The sequence below is a fragment of the Saimiri boliviensis genome, chromosome 9 (genome assembly GCF_048565385.1).
Source record: "Saimiri boliviensis isolate mSaiBol1 chromosome 9, mSaiBol1.pri, whole genome shotgun sequence".
Lineage (NCBI taxonomy): Eukaryota > Metazoa > Chordata > Mammalia > Primates > Cebidae > Saimiri > Saimiri boliviensis.
The window spans coordinates 126,853,639-126,875,619 of NC_133457.1; the positions used below are offsets into that span (position 1 = coordinate 126,853,639).

Consider the following 21,981-nt stretch of genomic DNA (forward strand, 5'->3'; position numbering starts at 1 on the left):
CAGCGGGAGCACGGCCGGCTGGGCCCGCCCGCCTCGGTGTGGACGCCGCGCGGCCAATGCGCGCGCGGGGACGGGGCGGGGCGGGGAGCCTGCGGGCGGCGCGGCGCGGGCGGCGGCCGGATCCAGGGCGGGGGTCGGCGGCCCGGCCAGCCCGGCCCGGCCCGGGGCCGCGTCCTGAGCGTCAGCCTCGCCGCTGCAGCCTCGGCGCCCGGCCCGCCCCATGGAGGCCGAGCGCCCCCCGCTCCGCGCCGCCGGCCGTGACCCCGGTGCGCTGCGGGCCGAGGCGCCGTGGCTGCGCGCAGAGAGCCCGGGCGCGCGCGCCTCCCCCGTGACGGTGCCCACGCCACCGCAGGTACCGGGCGCCGGTGGGCGGGGGCGCCGGCCAAGTTCCTCTCGCCGCAAAGATGGCGCCAGTGCCGCCCAAACTTTGGGCCCCCGGGGGCGGGGCGGGGGGGCGGTGGCCGCGTCGGTCCGCGCGTGTCTGTGGGTCTCGCGCGGCTGTGCCCGGCGCCGGGGAGCTCTTCCCGCCGTGCCGCGCTGGGGGCGGGGCCGGGGGCGGGGCCGCGCGGGCCACACCGGCCGCAGCCGGTTTTCGAGGCGAGCGCAAGCGGGTCCGCGACGGAGGTTGGGGACCCCCCCCCGACCCGCGGCCGCAGCCTCCGCTGAGCCTGCCCCACCCGTAGGGCGCTTCCGTGGGCGGCGGCCTCGCGGGCTTGGAGTTCGCGCGGCCGCGGGAATCGGAGCTGCGGGCCTCGGAGCTGGGGGCCCCCGGGCCTTGGGCGGGGGCGGCGGGGCCCCGGACTCCGTCGGCGCACATCCCGGTGCCGGCGCAGAGGTGAGCGGGGGGCGCGTGCCCCAGGCCTCGGGTGCGCGGGGCGGGGGGCAGAGACGTCCCTTCCCTCGGGAGGCCCCGCGCAGGCCAGGTCAGGGCCCAGGTTTCTCGTCGCCACCCGCCCCAAGCCCTGCAGCCCGGAGTGGAGCAGAAATGATCCGGACGTGGGGTCCCCGTGCCTCCCTGCACCGCCGCTGCTCGGGGCTAGAGCACGGACCTGGGAGGGGGTGGCTGCGCGGTCGGCGTGGGGCGACTGTCCAGGAATCCCTGGGGCTCCTGACCGCCGCCTCCCAACCCTTGCCAGGCCGGACACCTCGGTCTGGCTGCCAGGGCAGGGGCGGGCTCTGGCCTGGCTCGCTGGGGCCTGGGGAGCTGCCCGTGCTTCCAGCCCGGTCTCCCCCGGCTGCTGCCGGCTGCTGGCCACTCCCACCTCCCCGGCCTGGCGCGAGGCCCGCAGCCGCTGTTGCGCAACCCTGGTTAATGTGTGATGGGGGGAGGCCTGGGCCTGGCCCGCCCCTCCACCCGGGCTGCGGATCCCTGCCCCGCACTAGGATCTGAAGGAACCACAGTGGAGCCAGTCCCGCGCTGTGGCAAACTCTGGCTTCGGGAGACCCTGGCCCGGCTTCTGGCGGCTCCCGGTGGCTTTCAGCTCTCTGCAACCTGAGCCGGGGGAGGAGCCAGGCTTCATGCCCAGGGCTGGGAGTGGGGAGCCTGGTGTGCACGCGTGCCCAGGCCTGCACGTGGACCAGCCAGGGTAGGGGCCCAGAGCTCTGGCTGGGTCACCCGCACCCCGCCCCCATCTTCTCCAGAGCCACCCCAGGAAAAGCCCGGCTGGACGAGGTCATGGCTGCCGCTGCCCTTACAAGCCTGTCCACCAGTCCACTCCTTCTGGGGGCCCCGGTTGTAGCCTTTAGCCCAGGTGAGACTCAGATGTCTGCATTCAGGGGTGGGCGGGGGGACACAGGGACAGGACTCAGAACCTACAGCCCCCCAGTCTCTGTGGGGCAAGGAGAGCCCTCAAACTGCTGACGCCTTTCCCAGACGTGCTTTGGAGCCCCCTTTCTAAAATGGACTCCTGCACCCTCAGCGCCCAACTGGCCTCCCTGACCTGCCCACCTCCACGTGGCTGGCCACGCACGGCTGCCCACACTTTCTGTGCTGGGGGTGCTTCTCCGCAAGCCCCGGGGCTGGGTCCTCCAAGAAACTCTGCCCACCCGGGAGTAGGTGAACAGGGGCAGCTCGGGTTTAGGGACTCCCTGGACTCATCTAAAGTTCTGGGGGACGTGTCCCCACAGAGCCTGGCTTGGAGCCCTGGAAGGAGGCCCTGGGGCGGCCCCCAGGCAGCTACAGCAGCAGCAGCAACAGTGGAGACTGGGGCTGGGACCTGGCCAGTGACCAGTCCTCTCCGTCCACCCCGTCACCCCCACTGCCCCCCGAGGCAGCCCACTTTCTGTTCGGGGAGCCCACCCTGAGGAAAAGGAAGGTGAGCCTGGGGGCGGCCCCGGGGGGGTGGGCATGGCAGTGGGCATGAGCCTGACCCCAGCCGGTGTCTCTGCAGAGTCCGGCCCAGGTCATGTTCCAGTGTCTGTGGAAGAGCTGCGGGAAGGTGCTGAGCACGGCCTCCGAAATGCAGAGACACATCCGCCTGGTGCACCTGGGGTGCGGCAGGGCCTTCGGGCTGGCTGGGGGCGGTGAGGAGGCCCGGTCGGGCCACACCCTCTTCAGCTCCCACCACCCGTGTCCCCTGCAGGAGGCAGGCAGAGCCTGAGCAGAGTGACGGTGAGGAGGATTTCTACTACACGGAGCTGGATGTCGGCGTGGACACGCTGACCGACGGGCTGTCCAGCCTGACTCCAGTGTCCCCCACGGCCTCCATGCCGCCCACCTTCCCCCGTCTGGAGCTGCCAGAGCTGCTGGAGGCCCCGGTCCTGCCCCGTCCCCTGCAGCCGCCTGCCCGGCCCCCACCCCTGTCCCCCGTCCTGAGCACCGCCGTCGCTAACCCCCAGTCCTGCCACATCGACCGTGTGTACCAGGTGGGTGAGGCCACAGGTGGCCGAGGGGGCGGGTCTCAGGGCCCTCAGAGGGGAGTGAAGACCTGGCTGTGTCTCCCCGCAGGGCGGCCTGACTCCCGCCCACCTGGAGCCGCAACCCACGGAGCTCGGAGCCTGCTCACTGGCCCTGTCCTCCAGGATCGCAGTCAGCCTGAGGTGGGTGTGGGCTGAGGGGCTGCGGCAGGCACCGGGTGGGGAGGCTCCTGGTCTCACAGCCTCCTGTCCCGTGCCCCTCAGGAAGCCCCGCGGCGATGCCAAGAAGTGCCGGAAGGTGTATGGCATGGAGCGCCGAGACCTGTGGTGCACGGCCTGCCGCTGGAAGAAGGCCTGCCAGCGCTTCCTGGACTGAGAACAGAAGCCGCCACCTTCTCCCCCCGCCGCACCCGGGCCTGGGGCTGAAACTGCCCACGGAGAGCCCGGGGGCCTGGGCTTCACCAGCTGCAGGGTCTGCTTTGAATGGGGGGAGGAGGTTGGTGACCCTGAACCCCCTGAGGTCGGGAGGGGTCCCACCACTCAAAGTGCCTCTGAAGAAACCAGCTTTTGCACTAAAGCCAAACCACACCGCCGTCCCCCTAGCCCCGAGGGCCCTGGGGCAGCCACCCTCCCTGGCGGCCCCTGGTTTTGTCAAGGGTGTTATGGGCCCCGCTTTGGGGGCCAGTCCCAATGCACTTTGAGGGTGTTGGGGAGAGTACTCCCCACTCGCACTTAACTCGATGGCTCTAGGGCCCTGGGGCTGACGGTTCTAAAGCTCAGGTGTCACGTCTGGGCTGCACCAGGCAAAGAGAAATTAAAAATTTGAGGTTTTTCCAGAAGCTTTGTCTGCCTCTTGCAAGGAAGGCCATGGGGCTGGGACCCTGTGTGGGCAAGTTGGTAGAGGCTGGCAGCCAGCCACAGAGGGCCGGGGTCGCCCCTCGGCCTCCCCCACACCATGCCCCAGGCGAGGCGGGAGGAGGATGCCGTCTGAAACACACAGGAGGCCTCTGCTTGGAGCAGCAATTTCCCAGTTTATTGAAAGTGATCGCTTTGCGAGAATGTCTAAGCTAATCCCGTCACAGAAAGAACGCAGAGGCGGGCCGGGAGCGTGCCTAGGCAGACAAGAGACTTGGAGGCTCACCGGAGAGAAGGTCACATTAACCTGTCCTCAGCCGCAGAGAAGCAGGCGCAGAGCTGTGATTTCCCCCCGACCGATCACGAAAACCTCTCCCCCCAGTATTAGACACATCTCCAATACAAACAGGTTCATAGTAAGTAATAAAAAGTCAATATAATATAGGTTATCCCCGGAAAAAATCAACAATCTTCAAACTGCCCTTTTTTTGTGTTTTGTTTTCATTGACAGGTTGAAAGCATGTTGAAAAAATAAATATTTAAGAAAAGCACACACAGCACCCTCACTACAAGGCTGCATACAAAACACAATAGAAGATCTAAAAAATAAACACCACCATTAAGTATGGCTTTCTTAGGAGTTGCACATGTCACAGAATGAGCTAAAATAAGATTTTTTATAATATTGCAAAAAGTTCCAGTTTTTGCATTCTCTCAGTTTTCTAAAGAGGAGGATGTGCAAAGTTGGAAGCGGTAAGCTGCGTCTTCTGAGTCGGGTCCCTATGGAGCCCCGGCAGGGTCCTGTTCCCCGAAGCCCAGAGAGCCCCAACGGTTCAGGATCCGGAGCTTGATAGAAAAATCGTGGTGTCCCTGCCCCCTCCCCGCCCCCGAATAACACCCCCGCCCCGACGGACTGTGGCTTCCACTTTGGTGTTGCAAACACCAAAATACAAACAGACACAAACAAAAAAAAAAAATACAAAATGTGAAATGTAATCTACACATTTTTTCCTCTTCATAAAAAAATATTTATTGTTTGAACATCAATTTAAAAAAAAAATCGGTCACATAAAAAAAAAACCCTTCATTACATACGTCTTTTCCCTCCACGCCTCCTGAGAGGCCGATGTGTTCGCCCGGGGCCTGGAGCTCCCACACTCTTCAGTCGGCACACGAAGAACGAGCCGTGCCACGCAGCCGACGCTTGGGGGATCAGTGGGACAGTGTTGGTTTTAGGGAAGAAAATGCCCCTGTGGCTCCAACAGGGAACCCCAAAGCAGTCAGCAAAGGCAGGCCGCCTGGAGTGAGCAGGCCAGACGGAGCAGGACATCCTGAGTGTGGAGGGGGAGGCGGGCCCGGGTCCTGGGCAGGGTGGCCTGAGAGCAGGGGACGGGTACAAAACCCAGAGACATCTGTTGGTAGCAAAGGTCTGGTTTCCAAACACATTTGATAAGAAAGTCAGTCTGTTTAGAAAAGGGGTTTAAAAATCAGGGGAAAGGTACAAAGTTCTGAGACTTCTCAAAGAGGCCTGGGGTGAGGGCAGAAGCCGGAGCTCCTGGATAAGCTGTGCTGTCCCTGGGGGGCTCATGCCAGAGCCAACCACCTCACTGGTAAGAGTGGGCAGGGCTCATTGCTGAGGGGCTAGCGCTTGCCCCGGCTCCTATCCCCACACTCCGTGTGCAAAAAAGTCTTAGCCTCCTTCTCCAGCTTCAGGAGTGACACCCTCCCAGCCGAGGGTGTGTGTGAGGACAGCTCCAGCCAGGGCGCCCTGTCATTGGTCGAACCGGGGGCCGATGTTAGAAACAACAAAAGCCGTGACTCCTGCCAGGTACCTGGAGTCCTCTGAGCACCCCTCTCCACAGGACCCACGCCAGTCCAGCCTTCCTGGAGCAGGGCAGCTGGTGCTCCTGACAATGTGGGTAAAAGCCACTGTGGTAAACCAGCTGGAAAAAGAGAAGAGAAAAACTTCCCACGCAGCCCCAAAGCTCAGCACTCGTAGGTCTCCTCGCGCAGGCAGGTCGTTCGGGAAGGAGAAGGCCCCCACTCATCCAAAGCCTGTGCCCGAGGAGGGGTGAGAGATGGACTGTCCCAGGGTGAGTGCTGTCAGAGGCAGCCAGAACCGGAAGACAGGCTGCAGCAACCATCCTGAAGCTGTGAGTCTGGCCAGCAGCCTCCAGGACCCCCAAGCCAGGCAGTGCACCACAGCACACAGCGTGGAACCTTTGCCCTCAGGAAAAGAAAACACATAAGCACTTTTGAAAACAAAGCAAAGGCTGGGCGCGGTGGCTCACCCCTGTAATCCCAGCACTTTGGTAGGACGAGGTGGGTGAATAATGAGGTCAGGGGATCGAGACCATCCTGGCCAACATGATGCAACCCCGTCTTTACCAAAACACAAAAAAATTAGCTGGGTGGCATGGTGCACGCCTGCCGTCCCAGCTGCTCAGGAGGCTGAGGCAGGAGAATCGCTTGAACCCAGGAGGCAGAGATTGCAGTGAGCCGAGATCGTGTCACTGCGCTACAGCCTGGGCAACAGTGCGAGACTCCGTCTCAAAAAAAAAAAAGAAAATACAGCAAGAGGACTTGACCACAAGCTAAAAGAAAAGCAACCCTATATAGTTTTTGTCGCGTGAGAAAAATCATGCCAAACCAAATAATTTTATGCAACTACCTCAATATGTCTCTGACTACTTAAGAATCTGGTGACCCACGTCGGGGGTGGGGCGGAAGCAGCACACGGCAGTTAGGAACACCGCCTCCGGTGTTAGCAGCAAAGGCAGGAGCCTGGCTCCAGCCCGTCCAGGAGGGGTCAGCAGGACTGGCCAGGCTGGGCCACGGACGGTACAGGACGGGACGAGCCCAGGGTGGACACAGCAGCACAAGGCTCTCCTATGAAGGGCCCACGACTGAGTGAGGCCCTCGCAAAGGGAACCTGGCGTGACCTGAAGGCGGGGGCACCGGGCGGAGGGTCCCCTCACTGAAGGAGCCCCTAGGGCTGTGTCCGCCAAAGATAGCACCTGGAGCCTTGGCCTCCAGCAGGGCTCTGCAGCCACGTTGTGTGATAAGCACCAAAGCCCAGAGGTAAGAGGGTGGCAGCGCTCTCTGTGCACCACACCTGGATTCTACAGGCTGCCACGGGCCACGACTGCAGCCACAGGCAGTGACCTGGCTGCTGGCGGAGGGGAGGGCGGGCTCCAGCCGTGCTGACCGGGTGTCTGCAAAACTCTCACACCTGCTCAGGCTGGGGACTGCTGGTCCCAACACATGAGCCTGCGCAGTGCCCACTGGACCTGGCCACAGGGCCGTCACGTGACCAAGCTAAGCTGGCCATCATGGGGGCCACTCACACACCCACCCCACCTGCTGGAGACTTAGGACCACACTCTCTCTTCACTCAAACCCGCCCTGTGCCCACCCCCAGCTCACTTGACATCTGGTCCCCGAGCGCCCCTCGCTGGGGTCGAACCTGCTTCTTAGCCCACAGGGCTGGTTTTGTGGGGGGTGGGTTCAGGGAGAATCGGAGGAGGGCCGAGGGAGGGGCTGGCGTGGCCCCGGCCCCGCAGTGGAGACCCACCGGACACACACAGGTGGACGAAGCGATGCAGCCACCAACCCCGTGGGCGGCGGGCCTAGGAGAGCCAGGCGAAGTCCCTGTCGGGGGCCCCCGGGGGACTGCGGGGCCGGGGCAAGTCCTGGTCGTCTTTGTCTTCCGCCAGGAGCGCGTCCTCGGGGGCCAGGCCCTCGTCATCCTCGCCCGGCTCCTCCGCCTCCCCTCGTGGGTCGTCGGGGTCCTCCAGGTAGGGTCCCTCGGCTGGGAACAGCGCCTCTGGGGAGCCCTCGCCGCCCCCGCCGCCATGGTCCAGCGGCCCGGCCATGCCTCGGCCCGCACAGTCGGCACACACACCGTGGCGCCGGGAGCCGTGGCGGATGCCCACGCTGGCGGCGGACATGAACACTCGGCTGCACACCTTGCACACGTACTTCTTGTCCTTGCTGTGGACCTGTGGGGGCAGGGCAGGGGTGAGCAGGGCCCAGCGGGGGCGCGGCGGCTCCCGGACCCTCAGGGCATCTGCATAGACAGGAGCTCCCGGTGGGGCACGGCCCGGGAGGCGCGCAGGGACGGGAGTGCTCAGACCCTGAGCCCCAGCGCCGGACAGAGCCACACGGGCAGAGCTATAGGTGGCACCAACACAGACGCAGCCCTGTCCCCAGGTGGTGCCCCTCCCCCACAGCCCAGCCCCTAGGTGGGCCAGTCTCTGAGTCCACACCCGTGTCCAGGCTCCCCCATCAGAGGCCCCCCCGGTCGACACACTTGTCACAGGGTCACACCACCACCTCTGCCTAAAAGCCTGGCTTCCTCCAAACCTCCCTGCAGGACAGGCTAAGGGACCCGAGTTAGACTGGAACTCACAGAGCAACCCCTGTGCCCCGTCGTGGCTATATGCCCTGTACAGGTGCAGGCTGGGGTTAGAGCTGGCAGCTGGGCAGGTGGGCCTACACCCCAGCCCGGCTGCATGCACACCCTCTCAGTCCTGACCCTGACTCCAGGAACGTGAAAAGGAGGCAGCTCCCCTACTCTCAGGCTGTTTCGAGGTCAACTGAGACAGGCAAGAAGAGAGATGAGAATTACGGTCGGAGGAGGAGGGGTGGCTGCCAGGGAAGGCGGCTGTGCCGTGCCAGGCCCGGCAGGGAGAGGGGGCAGCCCCTGAAGAGGCCCATGTGGCCAGACTCGATGTGCTGGGCTCTGAGAGGGGTCTCAGCACCAGCCCCGAGGCCACAGGGAACCTCCACACACTGCTGGGGACTTGTGGCCCCCGGTGGGCTTCTGCTGAGGGTGGGCAGGGACGCCTGTGCTGAGCAGAACTGGACCCGAAAGAGACATAGACAAGGACGGGGAGGGGCAGTTCAGGCACCTTGGCCAGGCCAACTCCAGGCGGCCTTGGAGGGGCTGGCCCTGAGGCCTCACAGCACAGCCCTGTCCCTGCCCTCCAAGGATGGAGGCAGCAGGATCCACGGAGGACCCCAACAGCAACCCCTGGCTAAGCCCACACCAGGAGCTTCTTTGAGGTGCGCCGGCCTCCGGGCTGAGCCTGGCGCTGACTCCAGTGCCCCTGGGCTCTTCCCTCCCTCCGCAGGGCTGTCCCCCTAGGCCTTCGGCGCCTCTGAGGGTGCATGGAGAGCTGAGGCTAGGGCGTGCTGGCGAGTTAGGTTCTTCTTAAGCCATTCCAAACCCTCCAGTTTTCTACCAAGAGCAAGTATGTACATAAACAATGTGTATCGTGGTGGAAGACGGTCCCTCTACACTTGCGAAGATGTCCTGACAGTCCGTCCTGGGCCTGGGCCCTTATAAACCTGTCACTGGCCTCAGCCTCCCAAATCCACGGGCCCACAGGCCACCCAGCACGCCCTGTCCTCCCCTTCTAGACCCGCCTCCCTGAGGGCAGAGTTGCCTGTGACTTCCATAAAATCTGGAACCGTAAAGACCTTACTTCTCTAATATGTGCTGCCAGAGCAGCTGTGTGAGCTCTAAGCACGGGCTGGGATGGGGCCACACAGCCACGTGAGACCCTCGGGGCCAGGGCAGCGCCACCCAGCCCTCCACAGATGCCCAGACACGCTGACCCTGGACACAGAGCCTCAGACAACTTGGTGCCAGGACTGCTCCTTTGGGCTTTTTGTTTGTTTTGCTGTATTTTAAACCAAGGGTTCCCAGAACAAAAATTCAAGACAAGCCACCGCAGAAACTTCCCAACAGGCTGATCTGGTGCACGCAGGCCCAGGAAGGGCTGGAGCCAGGCTGGAGCACCCACCAAGGCCCCTCAAGGCCTCGGCTCCTGTGTGTGCAGGGGCCAGGGCCAGATGGCTGGGCACTCGTCCACAGGGGCAATGCCCTGGAAGGAAGCCAGAAGGAAGATGGGCACCTCGGCAGCCCACCCAGGGCCCTGGGGCACTGTGGCTGCAGGAGGCCCACCCTCCAGATGACCCTGCCAAGGCGGCGGGGTCCTACCCCAGCCACTGGAGCTGGGGGAAGGGACATGCGGGCCAGGGAAGGGCTGACAGCACTCGTAAGTGCCATGGTGAAAGCAGAAGCTGGACCAGTTAGAGCTGCTGCCTCACACTGGGACTCCTTGCTCTCAGGTCCAGGACCCCCGAGAAGGCCACACACAGAGCCTCTCCTTAGAAAAAGTCAAGCGCCCATATGCTTACTGGTTTTTGTTGTTTGTTAGAGACAGGGTCTCACTCTGTTGCCCAGGCTGGAGTGCAGTGGTGCAATCATACCTCACTGCACTCTCAACCTCAGTGGGTTCAGGTGATCCTCCTGCCTCAGCCTCCCAAGTAGCTGGGACCACAGGTGTGTGCCACAGTTGGCTAATATATATATATATATATTTTTTTTTTTGTAGAGGCAGAGTCTTGCTATTTTGCCCAGGCTGGTCTCTTAAGCTATCCTCCTGCCCCAGCCTCTCAAAGTGCTAGGATTACAGGCATGTGCCACCACACCTGGCTCTCCTATATAAGTACACTTTACAGGGAATGATGACCCCCTGAAGCCCAATCATGAACCCCAGGATAAAAATCCCAGCCCTTGTCAGACAGAGTGGCTCACATCTATAATCCCAGCACTTTGGGAAGCAGAGGCAGATGGCTCACCTGAGGCCAGGAGTTCAGGACCAGCCTGGGCAACACAGCAAAATCCATCACTACAAATGGCAAAACTTAGCTGGGCACGGTGGTGCATACCTGTAGTCCCAGCTACTTGGGAGGCTGAGGTGAGAGGATCGATTGAGCCGGGGAGGTCAAGGTTGTGGTGAGCTGTGATCACGCCACTGCACTCCAGCCTGGGCAACACAGTGAGTCCCTGTCTCTAAAAAAAACAAAAAACAAAAAAACCCTAACCCTATCCAACCAGAAGGAGCAGGCAGGGCAGCCACACTGAATCTCAAACAGGATAAAGGCGCTTACTGAGAGGTTAATACGGGTTTGCTAAACAAAGATGTTGCAATCCATGTTAAAACTCATTAGCACCTATTAGTTTAAAAAACAAGACACGATTTTCTCTGAACAGGAAAGCTGTGCGCGTGGTGGAGCCACGGCTCCGCTTTTTCTAAGTGACAGGAGCAGCCCTGTGGCCGGTGAGAGCCACCGTGGCGAAGCTGGGACCTCGGGGCTCTGCGTGGATGTGGGTCGGCTCCTACCCTGGCAGACCTGCCTGCTCGTGCCCCAGGGTCCCCTCCCAGGACTCTTCCTTCTCTACTGCCCCCCTCCCCCCGCCTCGCAGGGGCAAGTGTGGGGGCATCAGGGAAGCCCAGAGCCCAGCACTACGCCTGGCTCCACACCGCTCCAGGCACATCCCAGGTGGCATCCGAGGACCCGAAGCGGCCCTTCACCCACAGCCGGCCAGGCAGACGCAGGGTGGCCAGGGCCCTGGCGCCCCTCCAGCTCCTTGACCCCAAGGAGCTCCCACTGGCTCCTTACCCCGACTGAGTGAGTATCCCCCACCGCACTGGAAAAGCAGAAACAAACGGAACTGACCCGACAAGCTCGGCCCCGCCCCCTGGAGGCTCCCCGACAAGCTCGGCCCCGCCCCCTGGAGGCTCCCCGACAAGCTCGGCCCCGCCCCCTGGAGGCTCCCCGACAAGCTCGGCCCCGCCCCCTGGAGGCTCCCCGACAAGCTCGGCCCCGCCCCCTGGAGTCTCCCCGACAAGCTCGACCCCGCCCCCTGGAGTCTCCCCGACAAGCTCGACCCCGCCCCCTGGAGTCTCCCCGACAAGCTCGACCCCGCCCCCTGGAGTCTCCCCGACAAGCTCGGCCCCGCCCCCTGGAGTCTCCCCGACAAGCTCGGCCCCGCCCCCTGGAGTCTCCCCGACAAGCTCGGCCCCGCCCCCTGGAGTCTCCCCGACAAGCTCGACCCCGCCCCCTGGAGTCTCCCCGACAAGCTCGGCTCCGCCCCCTGGAGTCTCCCCGACAAGCTCGACCCCGCCCCCTGGAGTCTCCCCGACAAGCTCGGCCCCGCCCCCTGGAGTCTCCCCGACAAGCTCGGCCCCGCCCCCTGGAGTCTCCCCGACAAGCTCGGCCCCGCCCCCTGGAGTCTCCCCGACAAGCTCGGCCCCGCCCCCTGGAGTCTCCCCGACAAGCTCGGCCCCGCCCCGCTGGGTCTCCCCAAACCGTGGAGCGCGGCTGCCGCCCTCCCCTGCGATTCCTAAACTGGAGTCGGGGCCCAGCGCCTCTCCCGCCCCACCTGAGCCGCCTCCACGGCTTGTCTTCACACACAGCTGCGCGCCGCGGGCCCCGGCCCTGCACCTGCGCCTTGGGGTGCGCGTCCCAGGACTCCCCAAAGCCCTGGGCTCCGGCGCCCGCGGGCCCTGCTGCGCCAGCCCCGCTCTGGGCCGCCCGAGCCCCGCCGGCCTCCCCGGCTCCTCACCCGCCTGAGGCGCCCTCTCCCCCGCTTTCTCGTCGAAGCTGCCTCCTGTTCCCAGGCTGCCTTTTCCTCCCCGAGCAAAGTCAGCCGCTCCACACCTGCTACCCGACAGCCACCTGCCTGAGCTCCAGGTGGGCTGTGGACAAAGACGGGTCAGCAGGCACAGGGCGGGGGCAGGAGCGGGCAGGGGCGCGGAGGTGGCTGCGCGCTGGGGGCTGCCGGCAGAATGAGCTGAGTCTGCAGAGGCCTGGCTGCCTCGGGGGCCAGCAGGTGGGCAGGGCGGGCTGAAGCCTGGGCCGGAGCCGCCGTGCAGCTGATCCACGCCCAGGAAGCCAGAGCAGAGCAGGCCGGGCCACTGTGCTCACTGGGGCGGCTCTCCTTGCCCTGCTGTCTTCCCCACTGCAGAGTGGACCCGGTCTGGGGTCCCTGGCATTCTGCACCCCCCTCAGGACCCGCCTGCCAGACATCGTGGCCACACACAGTGCTGCCCACTGTCCCTGACCACTGCCTGCCTGCTGCCCGCCCACTGCCCCTGCCTGCCCGCTGCCCCTGCCTGCCCGCTGTCCCTGCCCTGCTGTCCCTGCCCTGCTGTCCCTGCCCTGCTGTCCCTGCCAGCTACCACTGCCTGCTGCCCCTGCCAGCTACCCCTTCCTGCTGCCCCCCCCCGCCCTCCCACACTCACCAGTGTGTGCCGCTTCATGTGCTCGCGCCGCGTAAACTTCTTCCCACAGATCTCGCAGGGGTACGGCCGCTCCCCGGTGTGTGACCGCATGTGGCGCTTGAGGATGCACTGGTGCATGGCTGAGAAGCTGCAGTACGGGCACTTGAACTTCTTCCTGATCACCGTGAACTCATTCACTGAAAGACAGAGACCCGCCAGGCATCAGCAGGGCCTGGGATGTGCTGCCCTGTGCCCCGCAAACCATGGCTGCGCACTGCAGCCCAGCAGCCAGGACACCTGTCTCCCATGGCCACCCACCAGGCACTGGTCAGCACTATGGCAGGCTGGGCTCCCCCATCTGCAGAGACTGTCCCACCCACGGCCCGGGGGGCAGTGGCAGCAAGGCTGAGCCCCACGGAGCTCAGGAGCCCCAGCTCTCATGAGATCTTTCCCTCCAGGCCAAGGGGCCATGGTGCCACTGAGGACAGACCAAGAGCCCCCAGGCCAAAGGCAGGAGGCAAGGGGTGAGGATGGCCAGTGCTGCACACAGCGCCCAGTCCCTGCAGGACCCTTCTTCCGGCCTAGACCCCCTGAGCAGCAGTGGGTAGCAGGCCCTGGGCCTGGTTTTGGATCAGACGCCTCCTGGAGGCACATAAGAAACAAATACTTCGGAGTAACAGGACCCAAGAGTACAGGGGAAACACAGGATGTGGGAGCCACTCAAAGCCCTGAGCCCTTCCTGCTGCATGTGGGAGAAGCAGTCAGACCCACTTAATCAAATTCTTCCCCCACAACCCTGGGACCCAACGTCACTCAGCGGCAGGAACTCCACACCACCTCCATGGTGCGTGCCCTGGGGCCAGCCTCAAAAACCTGGGGTACCCCCAGCACCCCAAATGCCGTTACGCTACTCAGGCCCAGATATGGGCACGTCAGACCTGGGCACAGGCCAGTGGGAGAGTCCGGAGCAGCCACGTCCTCGGCACCCCCGAGAGACCCACCTGAACCCCGTGAGCGCACGCACCGAGGGATCACGGGGTACCCGCCGCTGTGCAGGACGAGAGCCTCTTCCCCTTCACGTACGGTGACCACTTTCAGTGGCAGGAGTTTTAACTACACAACGCACCGTGATTCATTAAACACGCAGTGCCGGCGAACACTTGTTTCTACGTTTTCACCTTGTCAACACCACTTCAGTGAGGCCCCCACAGCTGGGTCTGTGCAGCCCTCTGCCACCTCCTGGAGATAAGTTCTGACAGGGGGAATAATGCGCCACCCTGCTGACCGCAGCCCCCACTTGCCGCCGAGGGTCCACGGAGGCCCTGGGGCTCCAGGGGACAGGCACAGCCCCACAGCTAGGATCTTCCACAAGGCAGGCCTAACAGGAAACTCGGCATCTGCTAGGAGCACTCAACTTTGTGAAACTGGAGCGTGTCTGCGTGGCCAAGACACGGAAAACCCAAGAGGCCCAGCCTGGCGCGGCAGCGCCCCTGAGCAGCTGGCTGCGTTCCACAAACGTCCCACGGCACACCGCCCCAGGGGCTCCGGGGGACGAAAACCCAGGCTCTTCCTGGGCTCTCAAACAGCTGCACGGTGTCCCTGGCTCTCCTGGGAGTCAGGCAACGGGAGCTTTCTCCTTCCCACCACACCGTCCCCCACCACCCTCTCACCCTGATGGCGCCTGTTCTCACATTATCACACCCAGCAGAGCAAGGAAATGAGCTTTTTGATTATTTTATTTAAAACAACTCTAATTTTTTTTTTTTTTTTTTTTTTTTAGAGATGGGATCTTGCTATGTGGCCCAGGCTGGAGTGTGGAGTGCAGTGGCTATTCACAGGCGCGATCCCACTACTGATCAGCACGGGAGTTTTGACCTGCTCCATTTCCAACCTGGGCCTGTTCACCTGCTGGTCCCCCGCTCCCAGGAGGTCACCATATTGATGCCAAACTTAGTGCGGACACCCGATTGGCATAGCTCACTACAGCCCAGAACTCCTGGGCTCAAGCGATCCTCCCACCTCAGCCTCCCGAGTAGCTGGGACTAACCACACCCAACTATTTTTGTTTCTTTTTTCTTTCTTTCTTTTTTCTTAAGATGGGGTTTCACCATATTGGTCAGGCTGATCTCAAAACTCCTAACCTCAGGTGATCCACCTGCCTCAGCCTCCCAAAGTGCTGGGATTACAGGCTTGAACCACTGCGCCCGGCTGTTTCTGTTTCTTAAACAAGATTAGAAAGCCGGGCGCAGTGGCTCACACCTGTAATTCCAGCACTTTGGGAGGCTAAGGTGGGTGGATCAACTGAGATCAGGAGTTCAAAACCAGCCTGGCCATCATGGTGAAACCCCATCTTTTTTTTTTTTTGAGACAGAGTTTCTCTCTTGTTACCCAGGCTGGAGTGCAATGGCACGATCTCGGCTCACCGCAACCTCCGCCTCCTGGGTTCAGGCAATTCTCCTGCCTCAGCCTCCTGAGTAGCTGGGATTACAGGCACGCGCCACCATGCCCAGCTAATGTTTTGTATTTTTAGTAGAGACGGGGTTTCACCATGTCGACCAGGATAGTCTCGAACTCTCGACCTCATGATCCACCCGCCTCGGCCTCCCAAAGTGCTGGGATTACAGGCTTGAGCCACCGCGCCCGGCCTAAAATAATTTCTTACTGGAAACAACATCTTGCATGATTTACAGTCTATGTGTCTTAGAAAAAAAATTAACATCAGTCAAGTGTGGTGGCTCACGCCGGTAATCCAAGCACTTTGGAGGCCAAGGCAGGCGGATCACCTGAGGTCGGGAGTTCAAGACCAGCCCAACCAACATGGTGAAACCCCGTCTTTAAAAAAAAAAAAATTAACATCACATAGTTTCATTCTCATAAACACTATCAAGGCGTTAAAATCCATTTGGTAATAGTAATTAAACGAAAAAGCATGAAGATCATTCTATGGAAACAGGCACTCTACCTATCTGTCCTGAAACCAGAGCCCTTTGCCAGGAATCAAGTGTTCTCAAGGAAAAGGCCAACTTCCAAAGGAATAATTGAGCAGCAGTGTCTAAAGGCTGGCATGGATTCCCTAAAATGGGACATTCGAAGGCATCTGGCTGCGGGTGTACAGAACTGTGTCTGTGAAAACACTGCAGCCCTCCGGGAGCTCGAGGAAGGGCAGAGGTCTCCAGCCTCCCTGCGCCACGCCAAGGCGGCTGCACCTGGCCCTTCCTCTGTCCCTCACAGCACGCTTCCCGCTGCCGGAGAATCCGACGTGTCCTAAATAGCCACTGTACCAGGGAACAGTCCAGAACCTTTTCATGATAGTGTCAAAGACTGCAGGAAACCAGCAGTCCAAATGGACTGGCTGGCTGGCTTCACGCCGGCAGAGGGGACAGGGCACCTTCAGGAGGGCCCAAGTCTGCTGCTTCCTGAGTCTTCATACAACCGTCTGGATATTGGTCTGGATATAATTTTCTTTTCTCTTTTTTCTTCTCTTTTTTTTCTTTTTTTGAGACAAAGTTTCCCTCTTGTTGCCCAGGCTGGAGTGCAATGGTGTGATCTTGGCTCACTGCAACCTCTGCCTCCTGGGTTCAAGCAATTCTCCTGCCTCAACCTCCCGAGTAGCTGGGACTACAGGTGCACCACCACTCCCAGCTAATTTTGTATTTTTAGTAGAGACAAGGTTTTGCCATGTTGGCAAGGCTAGTCTCAAACTCCAGACCTCAGGTGATCTGCCCACCTTAGCCTCCCAAAGTGCTGGGATCACAGGCGTGAGCCACTGTGACCAGCCAAGATTCACTTTTTCCCTCCATGTTAATGTCCAGTCACTCAGCACCATATATTGAAAAAACCGTCTGTCCCACACCAAGTTGCAGAGATGGCTTTGTGACCGCGAGGTGGCTTTGTGACCACCCGTCCCACACTGAGGTGGCTTTGTGACCACCTGTCCCACACAGGTGGCTTTGTGGTGCACCTGGTGACCATGCACATCAGTCAGCCTGTCTACCCTCGTCAATACCGCAGTGGCTCCATTACTGCAGCACTGAAGCCTTGATAGCTGCATAGCTCAGTCCTCCAGCTTTCTCCTTCCTTTCCAAGATCACCTTGTATGAACCCTGCCTTTTACTTCCTGTTTTCTGATGCGCTGACATCTAACACACCTTCAAGTGCACCTTCCACGTGTAAACCAACCCGTCCAGAGCTCACACTCCCCCACCTCATCCCCCAGGTTCTCATACTACGTACGGCCAGTTGTATCCCCCTGGGCTGTACAACTAGAGACAGCCCTTCTGCCCCAGAGCTTGCTGAAATTATTCAAGTCACACAATCCTAAACCAACTTACCCTGCCTCCTCCCTTCCTCCCCACAGAAACCAAACAAAGCTCCAGCCTGGGCCGGGTGCAGTGGCTCACGCCTGTATCTCCGCACTTTGGGAGGCCGAGGCAGCCAATTGAGGTCAACAGATCGAGACCAGCCTGGCCAGTGTGGTGAAACCCTGTCTCTACTAAAAAACAAAAATTAGCTGGGTGTGGTGGCGCATGCCTATAATCCCAGCTACTTGGGAGGCTGAGGCAGGAGAATTTTTTTTTTTTTTTTTTTTTTAAATAAGAGAAGGGGTTTCACCATATTGGTCAGACTGGTCTCAAACTCCTGACCTCAGGTGATCCACCCGCCTCAGCCTCCCAAAGTGCTGGGATTACAGGTGTGAGCCACTGCACCCAGCAGGAGAATTGCTTGAACCTGGGAGGCGGAGGTTGCAGTGAGCCAAGATCACGCCACTGCACTCCAGCCTGTTGGCACAGCAATACTCTCTCTCTAAAATAAAATAAAATAAAGCTCCAGCCTGCATTTCCCTCTCTCCCTCTGCCTCCTGACTGACCCTGGTGCTTCCCCACGTAGCTCTGCATGGAATGGTGTACCTCCTATTTCTAGAAATCAGTGAGTATAACAAATTTCTTCCCTTTATGATAGTAATTTCTGTGTGTGTGTCCTACCATACCTGGTTAACACAATCTCCAGGGTCCTTAAATCACTATCCTAGATCCTTTACATTCCCAAACATATTTAGGAGTTAGTCAATTTGCACACACGCACATGTGTGGGCGCACGCACGTGCACACACACACACACACACCCCTCCACTGGGATCTTAACAGGAATTGGGCTGATCCAATAATATATCAACGTAGGGAGAGTCACATCTTAACAATAGTGAGTCTTCTTTTTCATGAACATAGTATACTCCTGCATTTATTTATATCTTCTTTAATTTCTCCCAGCAATGCCTTACAGTTTTCTGTGTCGAGGTCTTGCATATTTTTTGTTTTATTTATTCCTATAAAATGAAACTGTTATTTATAGAACTACAATTGACTTTTCTATATTGACTTTAGTACATTGACTCTAAATCCAGTATATTCGGTAAATTATCCCGTTAAAATCAAATGATTTCTAGATTCTTTTAACTTTTCTATATGCATAATCATGTCACCTACAACTAAGGACACTTTTACTTCTTCCTTTTCATTCATTTCTTGTTCTTTTTTTCTTTAGTAAAGACAGAGTCTTGCCATGTTGCCCAGGCTGATCTTGAACTCCTGGACTCCAGTGATCCACCCGCCTCAGCCTTTGAAAGTGCTGAGATCACAGAGCTACAATGCCTAGTCCTTTTCATTTCGCCACTGTATTGCACAGCTTGGGACAAGAGGTGGGACTTGGGGAGAAGGCAGGAAAGGGAGGTTCCCAACACAGACCCTAGGAAGGCAAGAGCTCCCAGGTGCAGCCCCGCACACAGAGCCTCGGCCAGGATCTCCAGTCAATTCTGAATACACGTGCTAACGCTGGGCACATGCGTATTGTTCCCATACTCAGATGCAAAGTCATCATGATTTCACCATTAACCATAAGGTTGACTTATTTTTTGTAAATAATTTTTATCAGATTCAGAACATTTCTTTATACTCCAGATTTGCTGATTTTTATCATGAATGCTCCTGAATTTTATAAAAAGTGTTTTCTGCTTTTATTGAGGTGATCATAGCAGGTTTTCTCCTTTATTCCGCCAATGCGGTGAATTACACACATTGATTTCCAAACACTTACTTAACCCTGAGTTCCTGGGATATGACTGCCTGACCGTGTGGTATGGTTCTTCTGAATCACTGGATTCAATCTGCTGGTATTTCATAGTTATGCATCTGTGCTGAGCGATAATTTCTTTTTCTTTTAAAATAGAGTCTTGCTGTCACCAGGCTGGAGTGCAGTGGCACAATCCTGGCTCACTGCAACCTCTGCCTTCTGGTTTACGTGATTCTCCTGCCTCAGCCTCCCGAGTAGCTGGGACTACAGGTGCACATCAACACGCCCAGCTAATTTTTGTATTTTTAGTAGAGATGGGGTTTCACCATCACCTGGCCAGGTGGTCTCTATCTCTTTTTTTTTGAGACGGAGTTTCGCTCTTGTTACCCAGGCTGGAGTGCAATGGCGCGATCTCGGCTCACCGCAACCTCCGCCTCCTGGGTTCAGGCAATTCTCCTGCCTCAGCCTCCTGAGTAGCTGGGATTACAGGCACGCGCCACCATGCCCAGCTAATTTTTTGCATTTTTAGTACAGATGGGGTTTCACCATGTTGACCAGGATGGTCTCGATCTCTCGACCTCGTGATCCACCCGCCTCAGCCTCCCAAAGTGCTGGGATTACAGGCGTAAGCCACCACGCCCAGCCTAATTTCCTTTCTTGTAATGCCACGTCAGGCTCTGGGATCAAGACTATGCCAGTTCAGACAGGCTGGAGAGTGCCCTATTTTCTTTTTCTTTTTTTTTTTTTTTTGAGACGGAGTTTCACCCTTGTTATCCAGGCTGGAGTGCAATGGCGCGATCTCGGCTCACCGCAACCTCCGCCTCCTGGGTTCAGGCAATTCTCCTGCCTCAGCCTCCTGAGTAGCTGGGATTACAGGCACGTGCCACCATGCCCAGCTAATTTTTGTATTTTTAGTAGAGACGGGGTTTCACCATGTTGACCAGGATGGTCTCGATCTCTTGACCTCGTGATCCACCCGCCTCAGCCTCCCAAAGTGCTGGGATTACAGGCTTGAGCCACCACGCCTGGCCTGAGTGCCCTATTTTCTAGTCTTTGGAAGATGTGTGTAATGTTGGCATTATTTTCTTCCATTAAATTTGAAAGAATTCACTAGTGAGGCCACTGGGCCCTAAGCTTTCTCTGTGGGAAGGTTTTAAAGTTATTAATTCAATTTTCTCAGCAGATCATAAAACTATGGCACTCTTCTTGTTTGTTTCAGTTTTGACAAATTCTGGTTTTCAAGGAATTTTCTCATTTCCTCTAATTTGTCAAATGTGTTGGCATAAAGTTGTTTATGATAATCTTATCTATCCAGGCTGGGCTTGGGAGGCCCAGGTAGGTGGATCACAAGGTCAGGAGATCGAGACCAGCCTGCCTAACGTGGTGAGACTCCCATCTCTACTAAAAATACAAAAAAAAAAAAAATTAGCTGGGCGTGGTGGTGGGCGCCTGTAATCTCAGCTACTTGGGAGGCTGAGGCAGAAGAATTGCTTGAACCTGAAAGCTGAAGGTTTCAGTGAGCCAAGATCACGCCCCTGCACTCCAGCCTGGGTGACAGAGTGAGGCTTTATCTCAAAAAACAAAATAAAATCTTATCTATCCAATATCTATTGATCAGTTTTAATAGGAGTTTTATCAGTTTTATTAATCTTTTCAACACACTGGCTTTGGGCATTGTTCATTTTTTGGTTTTGGGTTTGTGTAGAAGGAATGTCTCATAAATGCCGAAGCAGGAGACTGAAGCCTCAGCCAGTTCCTGTTTAATAAACAGAAGACAGAAAGAGGAGTCTAGTTAGGAGTAAGTATCATGAGTGACGAGATATGGGTTAGGGGTTAGTCTTACTGAATATTAAGCCTTGATTAGACCTTCTTGTACTTTATGCGTAATTTTCTAGAAACTTCAGGGTGCTGTGGTCAGGGACTGATAAAGAACTATTAATACCTGGTGGTGATGAGCAGAGATAACCAAGCCCTTGTCACACCCGCATCAGGGTTGCTGGGGGGCATCTGGGGAAGCACCCACCACCCAGCAGACCTGTCCTGGGCGAGTCGGAGAAAACTCCACTCCCCCATACTCTTGCGGAAAAACTGCTACCAGTCAGCCTAACCCGCAGCCACCCGGGGGCTGAATGTCTCTGTGCACTGTGCTGTATTAGTTACAATCTATGTCCACTCTCACTCCCTGCTTCTGCACCTGGTTCCTCTTTTGAAGACAGTCAGAAGCAGCTAATTCCTGAAGCCTTGCTTCTTACGACAGGCATAACATAACGTGCTGGTGCACCTGCTGCCCCTGCTTCAGCTGCTTTCAAGCCCCAGGCCCCTGCTCCTTAGACACGTGTTTTGCTTGACCCTGTCAGTAACTTCGGAGGACTCAGCCTACTTACCCCGCCCCCCTGCCTCATACCTAATAAAAGTCAGAGTGTCCAGGCACTCGGGGCCCCTACAGGTCTCCGCCTACTAAGTGGTAGAGGGCCCCTGGGCCCAACACACTTTCTCTCCATCTGGGTGTATCGTGTACTTATTTCCACAGTCTCTTGTCTCTGTACCCGTAGAGAATACCCACTAGACCCAGTAGGGCTGGAGCCTACAGCTCTGCCCAGGCTGGAACGCAGGGGTGCGATCACAGCTCACCGTAACCGTCCTGGCCTCAAGCCATCCTCACATCCTAACCTCCCAAAGTGCTGGGATTACAGGCGTGAGCCACCGCGCCCGGCCCGATATCTATTCTTTATTTCCCTTCTCTTACTTCTTTGGGCTTAATTTGCTATTCTTTTTCTTACTTTTTGACAAATTTAGAACCTTTCTTCTGTCCTAATATGAAATTGGAACTATAAATTTCCCTTAAATATTGCATCAGATATGGCCTAAAAGTTTTGATACAGCATTTTTTCATTATCATTCAGTTAAAAATATTTTGGCTGGGCGCAGTGGCTCACATCTGTAATCCCAGTGCTTTGGGAAGCTGAGACAGGCAGATCACGAGGTCAGGAGTTCGAAACTAGCCTGGCCACTATGGTGAAATCCCGTTTCTACTAAAAATACAAAAATTAGCCGGCCATAGTGGCATGTGCCTGTAGTCCCAACTACTTGGGAGGCTGAGGCAGGAGAATCACTTGAACCCAGG

At 58.2% G+C, this 21,981-nt stretch overlaps 2 protein-coding genes across 6 annotated transcripts in view; one reads left to right on the plus strand and one right to left on the minus strand.

Annotated features, from left to right (window-relative positions):
- Nucleotides 1-110: 110 nt before the first annotated feature.
- SLC2A4RG (SLC2A4 regulator) lies at nt 111-4,262 on the plus strand. The gene is made up of 8 exons (XM_039479523.2): nt 111-352; nt 684-835; nt 1,642-1,751; nt 2,128-2,315; nt 2,391-2,491; nt 2,583-2,865; nt 2,948-3,039; nt 3,121-4,262. The coding sequence occupies exons 1-8, from the start codon at nt 221-223 to the stop codon at nt 3,230-3,232; spliced, it is 1,170 nt and encodes a 389-aa protein (XP_039335457.1). The 5' UTR covers nt 111-220; the 3' UTR covers nt 3,233-4,262.
- ZBTB46 (zinc finger and BTB domain containing 46) overlaps nt 3,868-21,981 on the minus strand; it is a 90,241-nt gene continuing 72,127 nt past the window's right edge. For 4 of the 5 annotated variants that reach the window (XM_074406783.1, XM_074406784.1, XM_074406781.1 and 1 more), the window contains exons 4-6: nt 12,813-12,988; nt 10,453-10,576; nt 7,367-7,712 (exon numbers count right to left, since the gene is read on the minus strand). In XM_074406783.1, coding sequence (XP_074262884.1) covers nt 7,456-7,712; nt 10,453-10,576; nt 12,813-12,988 — 557 coding nt within the window. In that variant the 3' untranslated portion in view covers nt 7,367-7,455. Of the gene's footprint in view, nt 7,713-10,452; nt 10,577-12,812; nt 12,989-21,981 lie in introns of all 5 variants that reach the window. The other variant, XM_039479524.2, reaches the window with a different exon arrangement.